At 41.4% G+C, this 24973-nt stretch overlaps 1 protein-coding gene, 1 non-coding gene and 1 pseudogene across 3 annotated transcripts; 2 read left to right on the top strand and 1 right to left on the bottom strand.

Annotated features, from left to right (window-relative positions):
* Positions 1-2103: 2103 nt before the first annotated feature.
* LOC109677141 (uncharacterized) lies at positions 2104-18783 on the top strand. The gene is made up of 4 exons (XR_012438950.1): positions 2104-2174; positions 16557-16646; positions 17771-17929; positions 18582-18783. It is a non-coding gene; the product is annotated as an uncharacterized protein (transcript).
* Fcgr1a (Fc gamma receptor Ia) lies at positions 9451-18380 on the bottom strand. Of its 2 annotated transcripts, none has more exons than XM_020153269.2 (6): positions 18247-18380; positions 17866-17886; positions 16830-17084; positions 12862-13113; positions 11700-11981; positions 9451-10866 (listed from the first exon to the last, which is right to left on the bottom strand). In XM_020153269.2, the coding sequence occupies exons 1-6, from the start codon at positions 18275-18277 to the stop codon at positions 10628-10630; spliced, it is 1080 nt and encodes a 359-aa protein (XP_020008858.1). In that variant the 5' UTR covers positions 18278-18380; the 3' UTR covers positions 9451-10627. The 2 variants fall into 2 exon arrangements, with proteins under 2 accessions (XP_020008858.1, XP_073904334.1); XM_074048233.1 differs by having other exon boundaries at positions 16830-17087; positions 18247-18370.
* A 1809-nt stretch (positions 18784-20592) lies between the features above and the next one.
* On the top strand, positions 20593-24665 carry LOC141413648 (zinc finger E-box-binding homeobox 1 pseudogene; annotated as a pseudogene).
* Positions 24666-24973: the final 308 nt, after the last annotated feature.

A 24973-nucleotide genomic window follows, 5' to 3' on the forward strand; every position in this document is an offset into this window, starting at 1 on the left:
CATCTTTTTGAGACAGTCTCACTGTGTTGCCCAGGCTGGCCTAGAACTATTGATCTCCCTTCCTCAGCCTTCCAAGTAACTGGGATTACAGATGTGTGCCACCACACTCAGGTAAACTATGTATTTTGTATATGAATTTATTTGTAAGTGTAAACAAAATGTTAGCTTTTCCATACAAATTTTATGTGGGGGGGGGGGTGGCTCAAGTAGTCTGGCACCTGTCTAGAAAACGTGAGGTCCTGAGTTCAAACCTCAGTACCACACACGAAAAAAGTTGCTCCAAGAAAAGTACAATACCTAACTAACAAATAAGCATAGGAGAGATTGAGGAGATAGTCAAAGATCTACCCTTAAAAACAGTACTAGGACAAGACAGTTTTACCAAACACTAAGGGAAGACAATTATGTAAATATATACTTTATGTTATATAAATTGATCAAGGTAATCAAAAAAGATTAGAAGCTGCCCTATTGATATGGTAAGGCAATGACAGCGATAGATATTATGAAGGTTAAGTGAAATAATCCACATAAGGCAAATAATTCATAAAATGAAAATAATAAATTTAGTTATTACATGCCCTCATTTCATAGTGGAATGAGAAATAAATAAGAAGTTGCAACGCAAGGAATTGCAGGGCTAAGATTTGAATTCTAGTTTATTGTGATCAAAGCTTGTGAAATTTCAGGATAGAATTGAGTGAAAGTTAGAAAATGAGTCTTTGCTAAAATAAACATGGTATTTGTAAACTTATGTAAATGTCTATTTCTCCTACTCAAGGACTTTCTTTGGCCATCCAAAAGTGAGCCGAAAAGTCACAGTGGGCTCAGTTGAGTGTTGTTTCTCTGGAGACCAGGTCATTGCTCCCTCAAAATTAAGTTGTCTTCTTAGCAATCTGGGGAATTTATCTTTATTTCTCCAGAATGTCTAGCCCAATTATTTCTAGTTTTTCTTAAAGATTTTCCTCATTCAATAACTCCCACATCATGTCTAGCAATCTTTCCCTTAACATATACCTCCTCTCCACAATTTACTCTTTATTTTTTTAAGTCTGAAGGGTTAGAGAGTAGCGTGGTTAGTGAAAAGAGGGCAGAAAGTTGAGTTTCTTACCCTTTGGGGATTTTGACCCCATATTTAGCAACAAGAAGTGAAGAATAAGGGAGAACAGAGAACAATTTTATTGGCTTATATTTTTACTACAAGTATGTACTGACAAGTCTGTACCCTCAACCTGAAAGATGTTATGGTCCCAGATTTTCAACTTACTAGCTTTTGGTGCATCCTGCTTTCCATCACCAGGCTGAATCTACAGGACGCTTTTTTCTTTTTTTGGTGCTAGGGACCAAACTCAAGGCCTTGCACTTGCCAGGCAAGTGCTCTTCCACTGAGCTAAATCCCCAACCCCTACAGGACTCTTTGGGTTAGTTTACATACAATTATAGCTGTGAGACTGCTAATAATTACTTCTTAAGATTCTAATTACACCATTTATAATAACTCACTAAAATGAAAAATGTAGGAACAAATCTAGCAGTACTTCCTGAGAGAAGATAAAACACTGTTTAGATATTAGCAATGACAGCAATAAAAGGAGAGTTATACCTTGTCCATGAATTGGAAAAGTCAATATTATAATGTTGATCCTTTCCTTTACTCCCTGGCACAGAAACTAAAGAGCTACAGATTTAATGAAATCCCTCTCCAAATCAAATATTCTCATGAGAATTTGACATAGTTGGTCACTGTTTCTTTTGTGAGACACTGTCTTTTGTTTTCCTCTCCCTCACTGGTTATTCATCAGTATCTGCAGCCACCTCCTCTACACTATAGAATTTGGTTTATCTCGGGGTTCAGCCTTAGACCCCTTTCTGTCTTTTCTAATCCAATGGTTCTCTCTCTCTCTCTCTCTCTCTCTCTGTCTTTCACCCCCCTATCTCTAGCTCTACACACACACACACACACACACACACACACACACACACACACACACACTGTGGTTGTCAATTTTTCTTTAGTCCAGGATTCTTTCCTGGGCTCAACTCATGTACTGCCTTAACGTTACACTTATGTCTAATAGTAATCTTTTTGTTTGTTTTTTGAGACAGGGCCCTGCCTCTACAGTTGCGGTTGGCTTTGAACTCAAAAATCTACCTCCTGAATGCTGGGATTACAGGTGTGTACCACCACACTTAAGTCTAATAGGAATTTTAAATATGTCCAATACAAAACATTTACTACTTGCTATACATTTCCCTCTGGCTCCACGAACTTGTTCCTTCCCAGTTCAGTTTACTGCTCTGAGCCAAAATCTGTGAGTTGCTATACACTCTTCTCTTTCTCACATTTCCTACATCTGATCAAAAAATCCAAAAGCTTTGTTGACCCTTGCTACAAAACAGTCTATATGTGACCACTTCTCCGTAGTTCCACTGCTATTATGCTGATCCAAGCTGCCATCACCTCTTACCTGGATTCCTAATTGGTTTCCTTGCTTCCATGGTTGTCCCTCTACAGCTCCTGGGTCTGTCCTCAGCTAAGCCTGGGGCAGGACTGTCCAATTTCTCCCCACCATCTGCCAGCTATATCTCCATTCTGTTTGTTCTCTGCCCAGAATCACTTGGTAGATCTGGAGAGATTCTTGGTGCTTCTTAGGGGAAAATCTGTAAATACTGAAGGCACTGAGCCAGGGAAGACCCAGAATGGACCCAAATCCTATTTTACCCAGGCCAGTTGGTTCGCTTTGGAATGCCTTCTAAGGCTAAAAATCTTTGAGTGTTTTGAAATGAGCCTGGAATCTCCTGTGGCTCTCGAACAAGTTTGGGGTTCTCCATACCGTGTCAGGCCCATTCTGCTAATCCACTGCCTGCTCTGCTCCACACCTGGCCACTCTGGGGCGTAGTGTTTAGGCTCAGAAGGCCTGGGGATTCCACAATGAGCCCAGACTACCAGATGAAGCCTCCGCAGGCCCAAGAGTATTGCCTCTGCCTGAGTCTGGGTAGGAGAAAGACATTCCTACTTCCTGATTTCCCCAAACCTAGACCCACTCTCCTCCCCAGCAACTACACCCGGTCCCTTCTGGGCCCTAGTGGAAACTCTTTTCATTCGGTATAGGATAGGTGTTGGATCTTTGTGGATGAAGCTCTGCGGCTCCCGAATTCATGTCGGGGACAGTTCTTGAGGAGCCTGGGGGCTCCCTCCTCTCCAGCTTGCTGTGTTGGCCGACCTAGTGTCCGTTCCAGGCTGTGATGGTGATGGAGCCAGCAGGGAGCTTATCTGTGCGGCACAGGGAGGCGGGTGGCCCCCTCGCACTCTCCACCCTCTCCCTCCCTGCTGCGGCCTCCTCCTCCAGCTGCCTTTCTCCGGGTTCTCTCCAGGCAAACCGAGCAGCTGGGGCCCTGCGGAAGGCTAGAATCGGCCTCTTCCCGTGGCCTGCAGTCTGCGCTGCGGCTGCAATCGCCATGAACCGCCACCAGGAGGCGCCGAGAGCCAGCTGCTCGGCCCCGCCCTCCAGGGTTAGGTAATGCTCTGGAGAGGCTGCGGGCGCATGCGCAGCCGGCTTTCCGCGATCCCTCATTCCGCATCTGGATTCTTAAAACTGCCCGCCCCAGTGAACAATTACTTTGGGGTTTGGTGGAGGTGCCCAAGAATTGGGTGCTCTTCTCTGTGTCGGGGCGAATCGGGCACTTACGACCCTTTCTGTTCCCTTCTACCCACTTGCCGCCGCTGGCTCACTCTAGAGCTTATTTCTCGCTCCTGCCCGCCCTGGGAAAGCAAATAATTTATCTCAAGGTTTAGGGGTGAGGTCTTGGGAAAAAGTCCAACTGTCAGTTTTTGCATCAGCTGGGTCCCGGCGGTCCCCGCTTCGGACGAAGGCTGCAATGCACACAGGTGGCCACAAGATGGCGACAGCAGTTCGCCACGGAATCCTCTCTGCGCGGCACTTCCTGCTTAGGTTCCCGGAGTCCAGTTGGAGGCCTTAGTTCAGTGTCAAGTTCAAAATAGTGTACTCATAACGGTTAAGTAGGTTGATTATAATAGAATTTACTTACAAATCTTGTAGGAACACAGAAATGGTTGATAAGAGACAGCAAGCAGATTTGCATACAATAAAAATATGAATATTAACTTAACAGTACCGAGTATTTTTTTTGGCAAAAACTAATGAAACAATTTTTGCAAATTATTCGAGAAAATATGAAACACTGACTTACCTTCAATACATTCCTTTTACTTGGAGATGTAATATTGGTCTGTCAGAGGTAAAAGAACTCTTCTCTCCTTTCTGAAATCATGTAGAGTATGCAACAGAGAAACAGACGGAGTGGTGAGTAAGTGAAATTCTGACTTTCCTTTTTCAGAGAATGGTGAAAATGCAGCTGACATTTGCAGCATGCTTTCTGAATATCTCAAGTGTCTTTTTGATGGCATTTGTACTGTCCTCTCAGTGTGTCCATCTTCGTGGGTGGTGCTTACTGTAGCATTTTACATTCTCTTTGTGGTTGAGTGGTACTATGAAACTAGGCCCTCTCAGCTGACTCTGATCTAACAGGAAGGAAAATCAAACCTTGGTCGTTAAAGCTTTGAAGTCTTCCCTTAACACAAGCCATCGTATTCCCACACAGCCAAACTCACACTTGAATAGAGCAGGTATAAATCTGTGGATAAATTTGTTGCCTAGATGAAATAAAATGCAGTTGTTATTGTTTTCTTTTCCTTTCTTTTTTCCTTCTTTTCTTCCTTCCTTCCTTTTCCCTCCCTTCCTTCCTTCCTTGAGATAGGGTTTCACTATGTAGCCCAGGCTGGCCTTGAACTCATGATCCTCCTGCCTCAGCCTCTCAAGTGTTGAGATTACAGGTATGAACTACCACACCTGGCTTTCTTATAATATTTATTACATTCTTTGCCTTAGTCTTCATGAGATTCTGTCTTGAACCAAGCATTTTTTGATGAGTAAAGAAGTAAGATCTTTAAATGAAATTGTCATAAATTCTGTTCTACCTCTCTACTAGTATTCAGAATATCCCAACATGCCAACGTAGTCAGGGTCTTGCTGCCATCTTTGCCTGGACTGGCCCCTGACTCCTGAGTGGCTGGGCTCACAGGTGTGCATCATCATACCCAGCTCAACATGTCTTTTTTTTTTTTTTCTTTCCCCAGTTGTACTGGGTCTTGTGCCTCTACCACTTCCAACCCTTTTTGCTTTTCTTATTTTTCGAATAAGTTCTGGCTTTTATCCCTGAGGCAGCCTAGACTGCAATCCACTTATTTATGCTTCCCACATAGCTGGGATGACAGGTATATGCCATGGCACCTAGCTTTTTATTAGCTGAGATAGTGAATCTCATGAACTTTCTGCCTGGGCTGGCTTCAAACTGTGCTCCTCCTGATCTCCACCTCCCAAATAACTAGGATTACAGGTGAGAGTCTGGCTTCAACATTCCATTTCTAATGCCTACAACATCCATAAATATAAGATAGGGAAAACCACAAGAAACTATTACCTCTGATTTACAGTGCCCTTGTCCTTTTGGTTCCACCAGAGAGAACCTATGACAATGTATCATGATTTGGGATAGATGAGTGACATGCTTTTCTCTGGTAAACTGGGAGAAGGGTGAGAAAGAATAAGGTGGAAAGCCAGATTCAACACAGTAGGTGTGTTCTCAGGTAGATTAGGATTATGCAAGAGTGGAAGCTGGAGATCAGAGTTTGATTCCCTTAAAGTACTGTTGCTGGTGTACACACTAAGCATCTTTATAAGTTCCCCCCAGGTTCATTCAGCAAGGGAGGACTCCTAAATCTGACTGACGCAAACCATGTGTGTGACAAGGAGTGGCGACGACTCTGTAGTCCATGCTGTGTTTCACCATGATTGAGTCAAATCCAATTGATCAATTTCTTGATTTCTGCAGTGAAATAAGGTAGGGTCATGTTTTGCTTCTGGTAACCAGTGAGATTCCAAATCCTGACCTTAAAATGCAAGTCTATAGCATTTTAAGTACAATCAGAAACAAATGAGGATGCCCCCTCTCCTGTTAGCTGGTGGACAGAGAACATCTTGTGTTATAAACCAGGTACAAAAGGCTGATCTGATAAGACATTTAATAATAAGATCACTCACAGGAGCATCAAGCTTGTTTTCCTCTACCAAACAGCATCATGTGTGTATATCTTTGCCATTACCAACTTGTTCTGTTCTCAGTTGAAATAAACATGTCTCTAAAAGTATTATTTAAGCAAAGGGATCTTATAAGACTCCAAAGACTTCCTAAATGGTGCTGGGGTGTGTGAAACTGTCTCATTTGGACTGTCTGGCAGAAGGTACTGGGATGGTTTGGGGTGCAAGCTGCTTCCCAGGGATGAACGCCTGTGAGCAGTCAGGAAGCAGAAGGAGAATCAGACTTCAGGGTGAGACTGGTGCAACTATGACCAGCCTGGTGAAGAGCACTGGAGCAATAGCACCCATAGGAATGTCCTGCTTGGGGCTGAAATGGCCTTCTATGTTCAGGCATGGGATGCAGGGTGCTTCAGGTGAGGTGTGACTGGGGGAGGTAGCTGAGGCTGACCCTGAAGGCGCTAACAGCTGGAGCATGTCTGCTGAATGCAGGCTTCACAGCAGTCATCATGATCTTTCTTGGAAAGCGGTTGGGGCAGCAATCTCTGTGTCTACCACAGAAGATAACCTTTAAAAAGAAACAAAGAAATCCCAATTTGTTGTCTTAATAGATAATTTGTTTTTAAAATATTATCAAAATGAAAATCTTCTCAATATAAATTCTTGTGACTTTTTTTGAGTCAAACAGAATTAGGTCATTGATGTTTTTCTCTTACAGGCATCATAGAACCCAAAAGCTAGCTGGGTGTTATGAAGCTTGTCTGTAATAATCCCAGCACTTGGGAGGCTGAGGCAGGAGGATGGAGAGTTTGAAGTTAGGCAGGAGGATGGTGAGTTCAAGGCCAGTATGGGCTGCACAGCAAGATCCTGTCTCAAAAATACCTAGCATGGTAGAAATGACCAACGACGTAGTGGAAGCACTGGGCACTGTGAGCTTTGGCTCTCAGACACCCTGGGAGCAGCAGCTGGAGCCGATGTGGCACTGAGAAAATGTGGTCATTTTTGTAATCTCTTTCCTTCATGGGGCTGTGGAGTTTAGTGCCAGAATCTGAGTGTGACAGCATGTGGACTAAGCGGAGTCAAAGGAGCAACTGTGGCTGTCAGGCTAGAAACCAGATTCTTCTTGCTTGAATATAGAAACTAAAACTTAAAATTCTTTTACCAAGGAATCTGGGAGAGAAATTCCAGGAGAATGATGCTTGACTTCCCACCCATTGTGTACGAAAGGCTTGAGTTGATTGCTTTAATATAGAGAAATTAAAGCGATATGACCCAATGGCCAGTTAAGAGCAGTTTTTACCAGTGATTTGTAGAAGTCACTCAGCCCTAGCTATTGGAGGTGTGACCTGGAAGTAACTCACATTTAATCAAAGTGGCCAAATGCAATCACAGGAAGTCAGGTGACAATTGAAAGAATTAATTGTGTTCTGTTTCTGGTCAGACTCAAAATGTTCTTTTTTTTAGGCTACTGTAAATGTATGTCTAGCTAAAGACTCCTAGGAACACACCTGTGATTGAACAAGTCAGGTTTATTACTCCTTACAGGGAAGAAGACACACCATGGGGAGCCGTGGGGCAACTTGGTAAGACATTGTTTGCTTTAAGGCAGGACTCACATTTCTTTCCAGAAAATTCCTCGAACCTCTAAGGAGGATTAGCCCTGCCTCACCCAGCCACTGGGAGACCTGGGGGATTCACTGTGGCTGAAGCCTCCCGTGTTTAATTCTCTGCCCTTTTTTCCCTAAGGGAGTATTTTGGAGAACTGTTTATGGAAGCTTTATTTATTTCTAGGACAGACTACTTTTCAGGGCAGTAGTTCTAGGCTTAGGTAAAGAACCGATGGGAGTAGTTTAGGTTGAAGCAATGTTGGAAAGAAATGCAGTATAGGAGGACACTATGTGTCAAAATGCCTAGTCTAAGGCAAATCTGTTTGAAAGTTTGCTTTATACTAGTGTCCAGGGCAAAGGAATATTGTGGGCAAAAAGAAGAGAGAGATTAGTTCTTTGTGGAAAGTTCAGGAAAAACTTGAGTGAACAGGAACTTACTAGCTAAATATGACCATCCATTTTGTCTCCTTTTACCAAACAAGCTGAGGCCAGGAGGAGTGACTGAAGCATAGAGCGACTTCTTTGCAAGTGTGAAGCCCTAAGTTCAAATCCCAGTCCCACCAAAAAAAAAACCCCAAAACAAACAAAAAAACACACCAAGCAAACCAAAAACAGAACCTTCTCCAAAAGCCAAACAATCTAAATTATATGAAAGCAATAGCAATGGACAAAAGATGACTTTAAAACCAATCATGGTGTCTCTTTGTGGCCCTAGTTAAAGCAACCAAACTTTTATATAGTTTAGATTCCCCCCAAGGAGGACCCGAATTTGAGTGTAAGTATCTTATTTGGGAGATAATCTTAAGAAGCACAATGATGGAAGTAGAGAAATGAGACTGGAAGAGAGAGAAGTCAATAAAACAGCCACTGATGTAGGAATTGGCACTCAGTTTTATGTGAATTCTCTGAGACACTAATGGAACACACTGGAGTCCCGATGAGGGGTGGCAAATAGGTGGTACTTACTTGCTAAGTTTCATTTTTTGTTGGTTGAGGATGCATCCTGGGTCTTTAAATGCCTTCTGGTAACCTCTGGTGCTTGCAGAGGAGATGTAAAGTACTGACTAATCATGATACACAAGTCACAAGAAAAGAATGGCTGTGACACTGCCAGGAATCCTGTTCCACAGGGTCTAGTGAGCACCATCTCTTTGGTTTCTCCAGCTTTCTTTGCAAGCTGGTGTGAAGAAACAAATTGATCACAGTGTATGTGTTTTTCTATCTGAAACAAAGTAGTTTTAGTTATTACAAAAATGATACTAGTAAGGTAAGCTTCCCTGTGGGTGCCTGGTAATCTAGAGCAAACCTAGAGAAATTTCCACTTTCTTCCCATGGTTTCCCTGTTCCCAGATGGAATTATCCACCACCAGCCCCTGCCTGTATTTAGGCTTTTCCCAAAGGTGAGAGAGGGTGGTGAGCAATAAGGGGCTCAGGGTCCTTTCAGGCTCTCTCCAGTATAGTCAACCAGTGTGTTTCCAGTACTGGATGAAAAAATAATGAAAATAAAGAGAAGTGAGTCCTTAGATAGGGGTGAGTGCCAGGAGAGGGTATTCAACCTCTTTAGGGAAATTGGAGGACTGGGAGCTAACCAGAAGGTATGAAATAATAGAAGGCCCTGACTAGAGAAGCCATGAGGCTTGGGGAATGGGTAGGTAGGCCCCAATATGGTGGGCTCCAAGCACCTGTTCCTCGTACAGCTCTAAGCCAGAAATAAGGGTAGACTGGAATTGTTCAACTAAAAAATTGGTTTAATCAAATGGATTATTTAAGCATTAAAACACAACAAGAAACAATTGTGACAAAGCTATAAACTTGGAAAATCTGGAGAGGAAGCACAAAAAGAGAATTGTGGGCAGGAGATAGCACTTTGTGATACTTTCACAATGACTGGCCTAATTCCAGTTTCACTCCAGGTCATAGTGCTTTGTCTACAGTATCTGCCCCACCCCTTTCCCCCCAGGGAGCCTTGCCATTTCCTTTCCCTGAAATTCTTTGGGTCTTTTTCCTAGGAAACTCCTTTCTTACAATTTTCATTTCCCTGAGCCCCCAGTTCACAAGGCCAAGCATTATGTACAATCAACAAAACTCTTACTGCAATAGGCATCCATTCTGGTGTGTGTGTGTGTGTGTGTGTGTGTGTGTGTATGTGGTAATGGAGTTTGAACTCAGGGCCTCATGCTTGCTAGGCAGGTGCTCTACCACTTGAGCCACTCCACCAGCCCAATATACATTCATCTTTTGACACAAATGTTGGAATTTCTGTGCTTCTATTGAAATAATTTTTTTTTTTCTGAAGGTGAAGGGGAGAAGAATCTGTGGACATTCTCCTTGTCCACAGATGAGGGAACCAGGGGACTAAGGTGCTGTTGCATCTGCACAAAGTCCCAAGTTGCTTGGAGGTACTGAGGTGGGGGTTGTGGAGGCTGGTGCTAAAGGTGGGCTTTGCCTTGTGGGGTCAGGATGGAGGCTAGGCAGGGATGACCCTTGCTTGGTATATAAGCTACATTATAAACCAAATAATTTGGAATCATTTCACTATGTTTTTATACTCCTTTCCCCCTAAATTTCTAATAAAGTCTTATTCACATATTTCAGTTTTTATGGCAGTTATGTTACAGAAGAGTAGGGAAATGTTTTGTTTCCAAACTGTAGCCCAAGCAGGACAGCACATATCTTGGACACATGAGTAGTCATTGAGGAAATCAGAAGGATACAGTAAATCTCTGGAGGCAAGAGCTGGGACTTTAGCCCGTCATGCTATGAGGTCCACAGTTCTAGTGTTTTTCGGCTTTTGGATGTTTGGGCCTCAGGGCCCCCACAGAGGAAGGGATAGGAGCTGGGTAGATCTGTGGCCACCCACTGAACTGCCACTCTCCTTCTCCTGGGCTTTCTCTGTGGCCTTTCTTACAGCATTTCTTCTTGTTCTTGACACTTCACCTTTTCTTCTAAGTATCTATCTTTTTGAAGGTAGGAAGTTACTTTCTTCCCTTGATCAGAAGCCAAAGAAATACCTAAATTCCACTTTTTCTTTCTTTGCAGTTCTTTATGTATTTTTACAAAGAGAACAGTGTCCACCAAAAATATTACTCCCATTGACAGATAGAAAAGGATGTGAAACCAGACAGGAGTTGGTGACTTGAGGCCTGCAACAGAAAAAGACAAGAAGAAGAGATACCATTTAGAAACCAGAGAGATCTGGGTGAGTTATGTTTGGAAGAAAAGATTGACAGAGGCTTAAAGTGCCTATGTCTAATGGAGGTACTGGTAAATGCAGGCGTAGGAAGGAATTGGTGCTAGCTCAACTGGACTGCTTTCTATACAGACAGGGCAGTCTCCTTAGAAGAGTTTAACTGCTGGGCCCTGTCAGCAGACATACTCATTAGTTTTAGAGGCAACTGCTATCTCTGTGTCATTTAATGCTTAAGGGTTGAAGATTGTTTTCCCAAAGGGTCTTTTTCTGGAGCTCACAATTCCTCCACCTTAGCTAGATATAGATACTAGGGCTGGTAGTTTTGTGCAGTCTACAAAATCACTATTATAAGCCCACCATGTAAAGTCTTCCAATCAAAAACTGTATCTTGCTGTCTTTATATCCCCGGACCCATAACAGTAGAGAGGGGAAACGCAATATATTGTTGGTGAGGAAAAGGGAGAGGGAGGACAGAAAAAGGAGGAGGAGAGGTAGGGCAAGAATGGGAGGGAGTGAGAATAGAAAATGAAGAAGAAAAAAGAAGGATGAGATGAAGGAAAGAAGTGAAATAAGGAACAGCAAAAAGGCAGAAAGGACAAAAGATTTAATGGAGTTTATGAGGAGTACAGTGAAGTCTTGAATCAGGGGTGAAAAACCCTGCCCATGGGCCTTTTCTAAAGAGACCTCCTATTCCAGGTTGGGCCATGAAACCCTGCATCAAACCTCAGCCCCGTGGGAGGAAAGGGAACCCTTTCTCCTGTGCCAGTGGCTTCCTGTCATTCTTACCCATCACTTGAAGCTCCAACTCAGGGCTGCGCTTAAGGATATCTCCATCTTCTGTGGCTGCCTCACACCAGTATAATCCAGAATCTTCTCTTCTAGTTAGTATCTGATACTCAGAGGATGTGTTCCTGCCCCTCAGGGTCTTGCTGCCCATATAGAAGGAGAAGTAAAGCTGCATGCCAGGCCTCAGTAGGAGCAACTTTGTTTCACAACTCAGGTTGACCAGATCCCCCTCAATGAGGGGGGACGACAAGGATGCTCTCAGTACTGGAGCTGCAAATAGCTCTAATGGAGGACAAGGTTGCCTTTTTAGCCTCAGTTTTTTTCAGAAGAGACATCCCATCTCCCCACTTGGGAAACATGCCCCAAGAGAATTCATACAAAAGCATAATTTCTCCCACTTTCCGCACAGAGGTGTTCTTGGACTATGGCTACCAGTTTGCTCACATCCTGCGGAGGAGAATAGTTTTACATGGTGCATGCTTCTGTGAATGACCAGACTATCTTGGCAGTGATCCACCTAGAGGCAACACTAACTCACAACATCACTTATGTTCCTGATTCAAAAGAAAATATGGGACAATAATTTCTTTCTCACAGGAATTAACTTTTCTTTAGCAGACAGAAAAAATGTTGCTAGCAATTATACTTTGATTATGAATCAGAATCAGAAGAGGGGCCATATGCGACCTGGAACAGAAGAAGCTGCTTAGTTCGCAGATGCTTTGAAGAAGGGGAACCAGAGAGGCCACATTGTCCCTGAGAGAGAAATGGAAAGTATAGCCAATTTCTAGTGTTTTTCTGGTTTCCATTTCTATAGAACATTCATGAGATTCCATTGAATTATTTCCTAATAATTCTGAGCTATTCCTTGCAACTAGAATAAAATGAATGAAATGAATATTTGCTATGCTCTGACTTTGACATTAGCTTTTGCGATTACTGGTGGGACATTATGGTATACTGGAAAGAGAAATGAACTTGTTCCCAGAGACCTCAGTTCTGGCCCTAGCCATGGCAGTGGCCATTGTCATTGAATGGCCTTCAGTAAGGAAGTTTACTTCTCTAGAGCTTCACTTTTATATTGAAGTGAGGATTTTAGATGATTTGTGATGATTCTTCTGGTCCTTACAACTACAACTCTCTAACTATTCAGATACAATACCTTTCACAGTGACAGACACTCCTGCTGATGTGTATCGATGCCTTCCCATGCCTGAGCAATGATAGGTGCCGTTGTGACTCACATTGGTTTTCAGAATGGTGAGTTCAGAATCTCGAGGAGAAAACTTAAAGGATTTGCCATTTCGATAGAAAACTATATTGTACACCAGCTTATTCTTCCACCCATGACACCTCAAGGTCAGAGGTTCTCCTTCAGTAATGACTCTTCTAGAGGCCTGGAGTAGCAGCCAATCTGAAAAGTGTAGACACAAAGTGCTTACATGCAATGGAGGAGGTACAAGGAAGCCAAAGCTTGGTCCTGGGGACTTTCTAATCTTCTCTCCTTGCAACATTGCAACCTCAAAACTCTGCTTATCCAAAGCTGATGTCCCACTCTCAAACATTTTTAGTTTTGGTAGAAAGAAAAGTCATCTTTACCAGAAGAGGTGCATATAGCCCCTTCTTGTCTTCCCTTTCCAGATCTCAGAAATTGATTGGAACAATTTCTGTCTGTGTGATAGGCAGAATTCTGAGATTACAACAGTGAGTCACATACTTGTATAATCCTCTTGAGTGTGGACAGAATGTATGACTTGTTTCTAGCCAGCAGAATATGACAAAAGTCACTCTCATGTTATATTACATAAGAGTCTTTCTTAGTGCACTGGATAGTGAGTCTCTTGCTGGCCTCAAAGCAGAAATCTGCCATTATGTGAAAGAGCCTATGAGAGGGCTGCATGGCAGGGCCCTTAGGAGATGAGTGTGCCCTCAGTTGACAGCCAACAAGAAAGCAGGGATGTCAGTCCTACACCCCAAGGAAATGAACTCTGCCAATGACCTGGTAAGCTTGGAAGAGAGGCAAAAAGGAATATACCCCAGTGTGCTGATTGCACACTTGTGAGACCCTGAACAAAGCATCCAGCTAAACTACATGGGAACTCCTTTCTGACTCATGGAAACAGGAACATAATAAATGCATGTTGTTTCAAGTTGCAAAGTTTGCGAATTATTTGTCACATTGCAATAGAAACCTAATATGCCCTTGAAAATTTTGTTAATAGGACCATGTATCTTAAGATAAACACACAGAATGGCAACTATATCCAGATGTCTATATCTTACCACACTGGTACAAATACTTACACATGCAGACCAGTAATACCACAGGTAAAAGTAAGCTCAAGTCAAAAGGGCCCTCCCTTCTTATATACACCCTTACAAATAACAAAAGCATGACCTTTATTTTTTCCTTCTCCAGGAACAGTTAGTTTGATAAATAAAGATGAAGTTTTCAGGTGCCTAAGAGGGGAGGACAGTGGGAATTTTCACCCTCCAGAACTTATCTCTGATGGAAGGCAGGTGTTCCAGTGCTGTGTGTAGCACACTTTTACAGTCTTGGATACCGCCATAGTGCTTTAAATATAACCAAGACTCCTCTTGTCTTTATTTCTGTCCCCAAGCAGGAAGTGCTCAATGATTAAATTGTCCAAACACACAGACATCTTTGCTTTCTAGGTCCAAAACATAGTGGGGAATTTTAATATACCTCCATCAGAAACTGTCAAAACACAAAAATATTTGAATGACACAATTAATAAACTTAATTTTGTGGAATGCTGTACTTTCAAAAGAAAATTCTTATGCTTTCTAAACATACATGCAATGGTTATAAAAATTGAGCATGTACTAGGCCACAAAGCAATTTTCAAAAAATGCTAAAGAATAGATACATATTTTTAAAAAAATCTGACCAAAATGCCACAAATTAATCAATCACAAGCCCAGCACCGGTGACTCATGCCTATAATTCTAGCTACTCAGGAGGCAGAGATCAGGAGGATCGTGGTTTGAAGCTAGCCTAGGCAAATAGTTCCCAAGACTCTATCTCAAAAAAACCATCACAAAAAAGGGCTGGTGGAGTGACTCAAAGTTAGGCCTTGAGTTCAAATCCTAGTACCCCAAAATAAAGGGGAATAAATCAATCACAAAAACCACCTTCTAATAACTTCTTAATTCTTAATTCATGAGCAACAAAAAGGAAAGAATTATAATGGAATTTAAAATTTTAAACTTAAATGATAATGAGAGTATTTTATATCAAAATTGTGGATGTAGTTCTTAGTAGACATAGCCTATTAATTTCCTATTTGGAAACTATTCCCTCACTGCATGACCTTGGAGTAGGAAGGGGTCACTCATTCTAAGCATATGATTAGGGCTTGGGTCCACCAACCAACTGTATTTTCTTGGTCTCAGCATCCACAGATTTAATTGAAGGTGGTTAAGCAGCTATGAAACTGCAGTTGAATCTTCCACTGTTGAGTAATTATGACAAAATATCTTTTCAATAGAGCACAGAGAGCACTAACCCAAAACCTTTCTGTACTGTACCGTAGTCAAAATAAGAACTTTTGCTCATTGAAAAATATGTGAGAGTCAAAAGGCAAGCTACAGAGTGGTAGAAGATATTTGAAACATTTGACAAAAGACTTATATCCAGAATATATAAAGAATTTCTATAAGTCAATAAGAAAAACAGAGATTGTAGAAAAATTGGCAAAAAGATCTGTTCTGGTTCTTTATAAAGAGAATATCCAAATAGGTAACGAACATGTGAAAATTAGTGAGTAACATAATCATCAAGGAAACATAAATTAAAACAATGTGATACTACTTACAAAGTTATCAGAATGGCAAAACTGAAAACTATAGAAAACAACTAGTGTTGATGAAGATGGAGGACGACCATCTCTTGTATTCTGTGGAAGCATAAATTGGTACAACCCACTTCAAAAACCTGTTTAGCAGTATCTACTAAGCTGAATATATTTATATATGCTTTGTGACCTAGAAATTTCACTCTTAGGCATTTTTCAGTAGATACCTATATTTCTGTGCACCAAAAGACATGTAAAAAATGCCCATAGTAGTACTATTGGTACAAGTCCCCAAACTGGAAACCGAGAAGAGTCCACCAGTAGAAGAGAAAAATATGTAGTATTGTGAAAAATGAGAACAATGAACTCTAGAGCATGTACGAATTTCACAATCATAACATTGAGACAAAGAAGCCAGACACACTATATCCTCTGCCATACTTTAGACTTTTGTATGAAGCTCAAAAATAAGCAAAACTCTATGTGTTAGATGCCAGTGCTGAGGGGTAGTGAGCAGAAATGGACAAGACAGAGATTCTGAAGCTTGGAAATGTTCTGTTTCTTTATGTGGGTGAAAATCCACTGAGGTGTGTACTTAGGGTTTGTTGTAAGTTATACTTCATATAAAGAAAGAAAATGGGCTCTTCCAAGCCCTACTCCATTCTTTTTTGGTCACTTGACCTATGAAAAATTTCTGCTTCTTCTCAAACTATACAAAATCTCTTGCTGAAACAGCTCTGCCAGCTCAACTCACCTTTCCCCTTACTTCTCCATTCTAAGAATTTATTCCTGGCAGCATATAGAGTATTCTACCAAACTACAGTTTGGTTTTTTTTGTTTGTTTGTTTTACGTCTACAAACAATAACAGTTTTACTTTTATGGAAGGTGATGGTAGGACCAAAGTTTTGGGGTGGAAGGAGACTTTTCACTGTTTATCATCATGTGTTTGAATTAGTATTATTTACTGTGTACTGGCATAAATTTTGAACAATGATAAAATCTTAGAGTCTGAGGTTTTTCTTTTCTTTTTTTTTTTAGGCATCCTACCTACAGCTGGTCCAGTTGGGGTGTGGTTGGTACACAGGACCCTGATGTGATGTTTTGAGTGTATTGACTTCATCTCATCTGGTAGGCACTTAGAGTTGAGACTTGTACTCAGTAAACTCTCTCTCTCTCTCTCTCTCTCTCTCTCTCTCTCACATACACACACACACACACACACACACACACACACACACACACACACACAGCCCTGGCGTCCACACAGAGGAAGACCCAGTGATTTCCAGCACTCCTCCATGCCATACTTACCTCTGTAGATTTCCAGCTGTACAGGATCACTTGGCACAGAGAGACCTGTCTGGCACCTGTATTCACCACTGTCATTGTCACTGGCTGCAGTGATGCTGTATCTGGAGGTCAAGGTCTGAATGGCTGTGCCATTGAGAAACCACTGTGTGGAGCTGTCCCCAAGCTGACGGGGCCCCTCACACCATAAAGTGACATTTTCCTCTTGGAACACACTGACCCATGGAGGCTGCAGGGTGATCACGGCCTTTGTGGGGTCTGCTTGGGGATTAAAAACAAAAACAAAAAGCAAGCAAACAACAACGAAAATAACCCAAGTGGAGAAAGAGGAAGGGCACTGAGTAATGGGTAAAGTTTTGCAGATCACACAAGGAAAGATTGCATGCATAATTAGATTAGTTTGAAAAATAGGCAAGTGGAAACTTATAAAAGCCAGCCTTCAGGAGTGTCCAGACCCTGCTGTAGAGAACTGTGTTTATGTTATTAAGTCCTAATCTGGGCCTTGAGGATTTTGGTTCCTGAGGATGAAATTACTGGTGCTATCAGTAATGAGCAAATTGACTACAGCCAGTTTCCCTAGCCTCTGTGTTAGACTGTCTCTGAGGGTAAAGCATGACTTCTTTAGTTTTTGCATTGGAAATGGGGGCTCAGACTCCTCCTTCTGGAGCCTGTAGTACCTTGCCTGGCTCTCTCTGAGGGGAACAACAGACTCAGCATTCTTGTAAAGGAAACTGGTTTGGGGCTGTTGGCAAATCCAGCAGAGTTCCTCTGTGTTTCTGCAATTCTGGCCTGTCCTGCTCTTACGTATGTTCTTAGGCATTTGGTTCAGAGTCAGGGCTCACCCAGAAAACTTTAGAAAGAAACCTTAAAAATCCAAATGTTGTTAAAAATCACACTTTAATGCAGTGTATTTTATATAACCTATAAATCTTTTTCTTATCTAGCTTCTCCCTAGACTCTCCTCTGCAGGTTAAAGGATCCCATCCTTTGGAAGTAGGACAGCCAGTATAAGAGGAGAAGCTGAGTTAGAGGTACTCACCCACTTGCCCACCAACTGGAACTGCAAGAGACCAGAGAACAGAGCTGTCAGCCAGTGGGAGATGGTGAGGAAGGGAGAATTGGGGAGCTAGAGTAAGTGTAGACTCTGAGAAGCCTGTTGAGGTCTCAAGAGTCTCTCTGTCCTTTTCCCAAAATTGAGTACCAGCAGAACCGATGCTTGTTGATGAGACTTTATTTTGATATGACATTTCCAGGCTTAATGCCACTTCCCATCCTTTTGATATAATAAGCACCAATAAACCATCAGATCATATGAGTTCTCATGAGTTCTAGTCTAATATCCCAAATAAAGACAAAAAACCCTTGACTTCCATCGCCAGAACCCACACCTTTCTAGCCACCCTCTCTGAGCCCAACTTACCCCAAAGGAGCAGTACTGTCAGGAGCCACATATCACTTCCACGATGGTGGGAGCAGTGGAATCTGTAACATGTAAGACCTTGAAGAGGTTCTGCTGGGGCTCTTGGAGCCAAGATTAGAAAAGAGGAAGGAAATTGCCATTTCTGACCATTGTCTTCATGTTCCTTTTCTGGGAAATACATCCCTAATTCTCAAAGCATGGTTTTCCCATTCTCGTGTCTGAGCCCATCTCTCTCAGCTCTGGGTTTTGGGTTATGAACTCTCAGAATCCAGAGAAATGACTAAAGTTTTCTATTCTGATTATATTCTCTCTCTCTACTATTTTGGTTTCTTAAGGGCAAGAATATGGCAAAATTCCACTTTTATAATTGGTTCGAGGCTTGGCTAATGCTTGATCGTTTGAATCCAGGAGCCTCTATGTCAACCTCCATGAGCACATCAAGAGACAGTCATCTTCAAAAGCTCCCCTAACACAAACCAGAGCCTCTGCTCCTCTGGGGAATACAGGAAAGATCAATCTTCTGCTTTCGTGAAAAAAAAAAAATTAAAGAATGAATCTTCCTGAAAGACGCTATGAATTTGAGTCTTTATTTTGCGTAAATCCACAGAAATTAGCTGTTTAATGTAAATGCTGTAGTGAATAAAAATAACTCATACCTATAGTGGAAGTGTCCCTAAGAAGGGAGTTTGAAAGTACAGGTACAGAGAACTCTGTGTCGCCAAGTGAATTGGTTCCTGAGGCAGAATCATAAAGATAGAATTTTTTAACTATTCTGTTAAGGGAGAAAAAGCTACATAGAAACTAGGATGAGTTTAATGAATGCAAAGAGACTTGGCAATTTCCCTGGCAGAGCATGAAAAATGATACCAAGTAATGTTGTAGATTTAACTACTAGCTCTAGTTGCCCTGAATCCATAATCTCCACAGCATCACAAGAAACTAAGTTACTCTCTGACTCTTGACTGTGACTCATCTATATGACTTTCATTGGCCAATGAGCTGATGATGGAAATAATGTTATGTTAATTTTGAACTTAGAACTGGAAGTTTTAAGGAAGCTTCATAATTATCTCTTGGGCTTCTCCAATTGTCATGACAAGAGCATTCTCTGGCTAGTCACCAAAGTGTGAAGTAAGCTGTTTCACTTTCAAGTGAGAAATAAGTGCTTACTGTTGCATGCCACAGAGATTTAAAGATTGTTAATGAAACAATCTGACTGGTAATGAAAGCAAAGAAGGAAGAGCTGGGAGGAACTGAAGATATTCTGGGAGCGATGAGAGAAGCATGAGCTCATTGAAATTTCTTATAGTAATTATTATACTTATAATTATTTCATAATTCTTATACTATTTTCTCTCTGAAGTTTTCCACTGTGTGGATGTACCATAATTTATTTAATCAACTGACCCCTCTTTTAAACTCTTTTGACCAGCAGGGTAACACCTTTAAACATTTGACTTATTTCCTTAGGGCACATTCCTAGAGTCAGCATTGCACAAAGAAAGCGTACACTTTTTTCCTTTGGCCAAATGCTGTCAGATTATCTGTTATCATTGCATATATTTGAAGAATACTCCTATGTGGCAGACAACCATACGTGGTATGTATTTCCTAGTTAATCCTCACAATAACCTATGAGTAGCCCCTGCTGTTACCCCCTGTTTACAAATGAGAAAACTAATCAGTGACGAATTCAGTAACTTGACCAAGGTTATAAAAAGTAGGACTCGGGCTGGCAGAGTGGCTCAAGTGGTAGAGCACCTGCCTAAACTGAGGCCAATAGGAAAAGGGGACCAGGAACTAGAGAAAAGGTTAGATCAAAAAGAATTAACCTAGAAGGTAACACCCACACACAGGAAATCAATGTGAGTCAATGCCCTGTATAGCTATCCTTATCTCAACCAGCAAAACCCCTTGTTCCTTCCTATTATTGCTTATACTCTCTCTACAACAAAATTAGAGATAAGGGCAAAATAGTTTCTGCTGGGTATTGAGGGGGGGAGCGGGAGGGGGCGGAGAGGGTGGTAAGGGAGGGGGTGGGGGCAGGGGGGAGAAATGAACCAAGCCTTGTATGCACATATGAATAATAAAAGAAAAATGAAAAAAAAAAAAAAAAAAAGAGCACCTGCCTAGAGGTGTGCCCAGTACCGCCAAAGAAAAACAAACAAACAAAACAACAATAAAGAAACCCAATCAACTAGAAAGTAGGACTCAAAACCAGGCAGTTGGATTTCCTTTTCATTCTCACCAACAGAGTATAACAGTGACAACTCCATCCTGTGAAGTTCTTGCTGCTGCTTTGAAAAATTAGTAAATGTGTTTCATCGATCAGGATAACATGGGGGAATGAGTATTGTAGAGGAAGAGGATGGTAAGAACATGACCTGGAAGGATGACATAGTTTTTTTTTTAAATAGTAAGTACCTGTAGTTTCCAAATGTTGAGGAAATAGCTACTGATATGTTTAAATCCATGTAAGAAAAACTAGGAAAATGGGACAAATACTGAACTAATGCTGAGTAGTTTAGCATTTAATGACAAATGAAAATCATGATGCTCAGAGAGCCATGAGACTTTACATGCATGTGTGACATTTATGTTTCTATATGTTGACAATCTTTCATGATGCAATCATATTCCTAGACTTCATACTTGTATAATTGCTTCACAAATACACTTTTCTCACAAAATTTGTTCTCTTTTCTACCACAGAAAATTATTTGTGAACAATTATTTGATATATTTTATTTCATGTTTTGGCAGTGCTGGGGTGTGTACTGCTGGCTAGTCAGGTACTCTCCCATTTGTCTAATTTTCCTGTGTGTCTTTGAGATTCCTTCTTAAGCTTTTAAATGATTAACTCATTACAAATTTCACTATTTACTTTTGCATTTACATTTTCTATCATCCCTATTATGGTGAGGTCTTTGTATCTCCCCCACCAAGAGGAGAGAGCAGAGTAGCTTCTGTTTTTACAAATAGCTATTTTACAAACAGCAACTTCACCTAAACTCCTCCCCCAACTTTTAACTGCCTGCTGGTGTGAGTCAGGTTCCTTGACTGCAACTCTTTAATATTTTATTAAATGAAATAATATATAATATATGTATGTGTAGGTTAATGATGCACAATAAGAAAATGGGCATTTATGAACTGACCACCCAAATTAATAAATAGAATATTATGAATGACATACCAGATTTCTAATCAAAATGGAGTAAGAGAGACTGGATTTATCCCCTCACCTGAAACAAACCAATACAACAAAGTATATGAAACGATGGTTTTCAAAACAGTAGACATCAGGCAGCAAAAGACAGTCATCCCTGAGAAATGGGGAAGGAAAGAGAAGAGACCTGTGATTGCCTTACTTACTGTATTAAGAGGGTCCTTAGGCTGTAGTTCAGGCATTGCCTAGTAGAGTCCTTGAACTGAGGACATGGAGCTGAGAGTGTGGAGAGGCCTAGGTAGCTAGAGTTCACAGGCAAAAGAACTGGAAAGGAGAAAGGAGCACACAGAATTGCAGAGATCTGCAGAGTCCCCTCAGTATTCAGCAGCATAGTAATCAGTGTCTGTGTGAGAAAACCACCCAGGTCTGGGAAAGAACCACCTGAAAGAATTAGATAGAACTGTACCCAGACTCAGCTGGACACAGTGACAATTCTCAACAGTCAGAAAGGCCTGTGATTGAGTACTCAGAAGGGTCTAATTCAGTTAAAGTATGGAAGATATAAAAGGACCAAAAGCCAACTTCTACTCTAGAGATGAAAACAATGTCTGGATGTGATTAGGAGCAGATTAGACTGCAGAAGAGCATGGAAATACCTAGCCTGTCTGCTCTCCAGATGCTGGCCCCATGGACTCTGGACAATTTAGAAAGTAGTTGTTGAGAACTCGTTCATGGAGAAACGCATTCTGCTCTAACTTGTTTGGCAAGAGTTGAGAGGAATATAAGCATGCTGTAGTCAGGGCCAACTACCCCCACCTGTACCTGGCAGATTTCAATCTAAAAAGCCCTGGAGAGAACATTAGATTGGCATAGCCTGTGATCATCCACCCTTGATTGTGTTTTTGAGCTAGGAGGAAGTTTTGAACTCATTTATTAATTTCCTTTTTTTATTTTGATTTTTTATTTCTTTTTTATGATTTTTTCCTCTCTCTCTCTCTCCTCTCTCTCTCTCTCTCTCTCTCTCTCTCTCTCTCTCTCTCTCTCTCTCTCTCCCCTCTCTTTCTCTCCCACCTTCCCTCTCTCTTTTCTCTCTCTCCTCCCTCTCTCTCTCTCTCTCTCATTCTCTTTCCAGTGAGAGGGATTGAGCCCAGGGCCTTGCACACATTATTGGCAGGTGCTCTGCCTCTGAGTTACACTCTCAGCTCAACTGAAAAGAATTAAGCCCAATCCTGCCTGGATCCTGGAGGATATTTCTACTTAAAGAAAAGTGGGGACATAAACCCCAAGCTATTGATCTATTCCCAGACATGGCTAGGTGAAGGCTAAAGTCTCAATCCTAGGCAAATACCCCTACAGCAGCTGCAGAGGAAAAACACATAATGGTTGCTGGTATTGCCTCTGTGTGGGTCCTCTTGTTAGATATCATGGGACTGATAAGAAGTTGAGTCTCACAGAGGGCCAGCTGTGACTCCATCCCCACCCTCTCCCCACGAAGCACCTAGATCTGTACCAGTCTTCAATCATAGGACAGGAACTTCAGGCCCTTCAAAATGTGACTGGAGAAACTGGCATCAAAATTGAATTCAAGTTACAGATCTCCTGTCAACAGTGCCTGTGGAAACTCCCAACTCCTGACAGGGGTTACCAATTCCACAGCAATAGTAACTATGGGAAATGCACCCCATATGCTCTACTGCCTATACCATATCTGCCCAAAGTACCAGAGTGTCCTCATTCTTATAAGACTTGCAGGGACAATGGGTCACTCTGACTCTAATACAGTATACTGAATGCCCAAACTCATGCATCAAAGGCAAAGAAGCTACAGGGAGATTACACAGTAGATATGCAAGCAAGCATCATCAATGTAGAAATACAGAGAATATGAAAAACAAATTAATATGTCACCTCATAAAGTTCATAATCCAGGGTAAACTACTCAAAAGATATTGAAGTTGATGAAATGCCAAGGAATTCACAAGAATGATTTTAAAAAACTCTATAAAATCCAAGAGAAAAGAATAAAGAGTTGAATGAATTAAGGAGGACAATGTAGGGAGGTAGCGGGGTGGTGGGGGAGAGGGAGAAGGAGAGTAAGGGAGGAGGTGATTGAGGGAGCATATAGACACAGGCAAGAGGATCATGGTGGATGACTCCAGGTTTAAGTGCAGAAAGCAGGAAAATCTGCAGCACAAAAGGCATTAGTAGAAACAAGTTCAGATTCAGAAGAGGAAGACAGACTCTCTATTGTGGAAGAATAAATTATAGATGCAGCTGACCATGAAGGTGGTATGAAGCCAGAAGATGACTTGCCAGCAGATCAGTTTTACCAGGAAGCAGTGAACAAGAAGAGAATGCTAAGAACCATTGGGAAGATGATGGAGGGAAGGGCAAGGAATCCTGGAACCTGAAGCTCAGGCACTGACTGAGCTTGCACAGTAAAACTCAGATGCAGAAAATGAGCAAAACCATGATCCTAATGTTGCGGAGTTCCTGCAACAATAAGACGTTTATCTTGATGCACCCGAACAGGCAGAGCACACCAGAAGCCAGTGGTCATGATGAAAATGGAGCACTTTCCCAATTACTCACCTGCCCATATCATGATAGAGGTTATAAACACTTTACTTCTCTGAAAGAACGCATTAAATATTGCCATGAAAAAAATGAAGATAAATTCATCCACTCCCATCACAAGACATCACATAAATCAGGAAGAGATCAAATACATGTCATGTAGTCTGGGGGAATGGGAAATTCAAGTGTATTCAATGCAGGAAAGATTTCAAATACAAACACCATCTAAAAGAACACTTAAGAATTTACAGTGGAGAGAAGCCATATGAATTCCCAAACTGCAAGAAATGTTTTTCCCATTCAGGCTCCCACAGCTCACACATAAGCAGTAAGAAATGTATCAGCTTGGTGTCTGGGAATGGGTGTCAATAACAGGACTCAAGAGATCTCAGTGTTACCATAACTTTCGGCATTACCAGGCAGTCTCAGATGATTACAGATATGGCAAAAGACAGCAAGTTAACCCCTTCAAGAACAACTTTCTTTAAACTAAATGAAAATTGAACCAATGGATTATAAATTCAACCCATAGCAGTTGCATTCGGAATCGACTGTTTAACCCATAAACAAATGAAGTTTTTTTAATGGTGGTGGTTCATTTCAGACAACTAGTTCTCCTCAGGGTATGCTACAAGTTATTGTTCTGCATGGAATGATGTATTTCAAATCCTGAAAGAACATAATTGTCAGCCAGGATTACTATACATTGCAAGGTTATCCTTGAGAATTGAAGATGGTATAAAAAATTTTCCAAGATAAGCATAAACTGAGGAAATTCATAACCACTAAACCAGCATTATTTCTGGTATAAGGGAATCCTATACCAGAAAAAGGAAGAAAGATAACAATCATGAAAGCACATGAAAGAATAAATTCCAGTAGAAGAGTAGATATGCAAATTAGAAATAGGAAAGAATCAAGCATCATCAATACAACAAACCATCAAACTTCTAAGGTGAATAAGAGGAAGAAGTGGATATA

Source organism: Castor canadensis, chromosome 11 (assembly GCF_047511655.1).
Source record: "Castor canadensis chromosome 11, mCasCan1.hap1v2, whole genome shotgun sequence".
Taxonomy (NCBI): Eukaryota; Metazoa; Chordata; class Mammalia; order Rodentia; family Castoridae; genus Castor; species Castor canadensis.

What these genes read in the sequence shown, in the direction of transcription:
- Fcgr1a (XM_074048233.1), bottom strand. Translation starts at nt 18,277, where the DNA reads ATGTGGCTCCTGACAGTACTGCTCCTTTGGG. An exon ending in ACAGCTGGAAATCTACAGAG is followed by an intron (nt 13,114 to 16,829) that starts GTAAGTATGGCA and finishes TACACTTTTCAG; the next exon opens with ATTGGCTGCTACTCCAGGCC. An exon ending in GTTGGAGCTTCAAGTGATGG is followed by an intron (nt 10,867 to 11,699) that starts GTAAGAATGACA and finishes TTTCTGTTGCAG; the next exon opens with GCCTCAAGTCACCAACTCCT.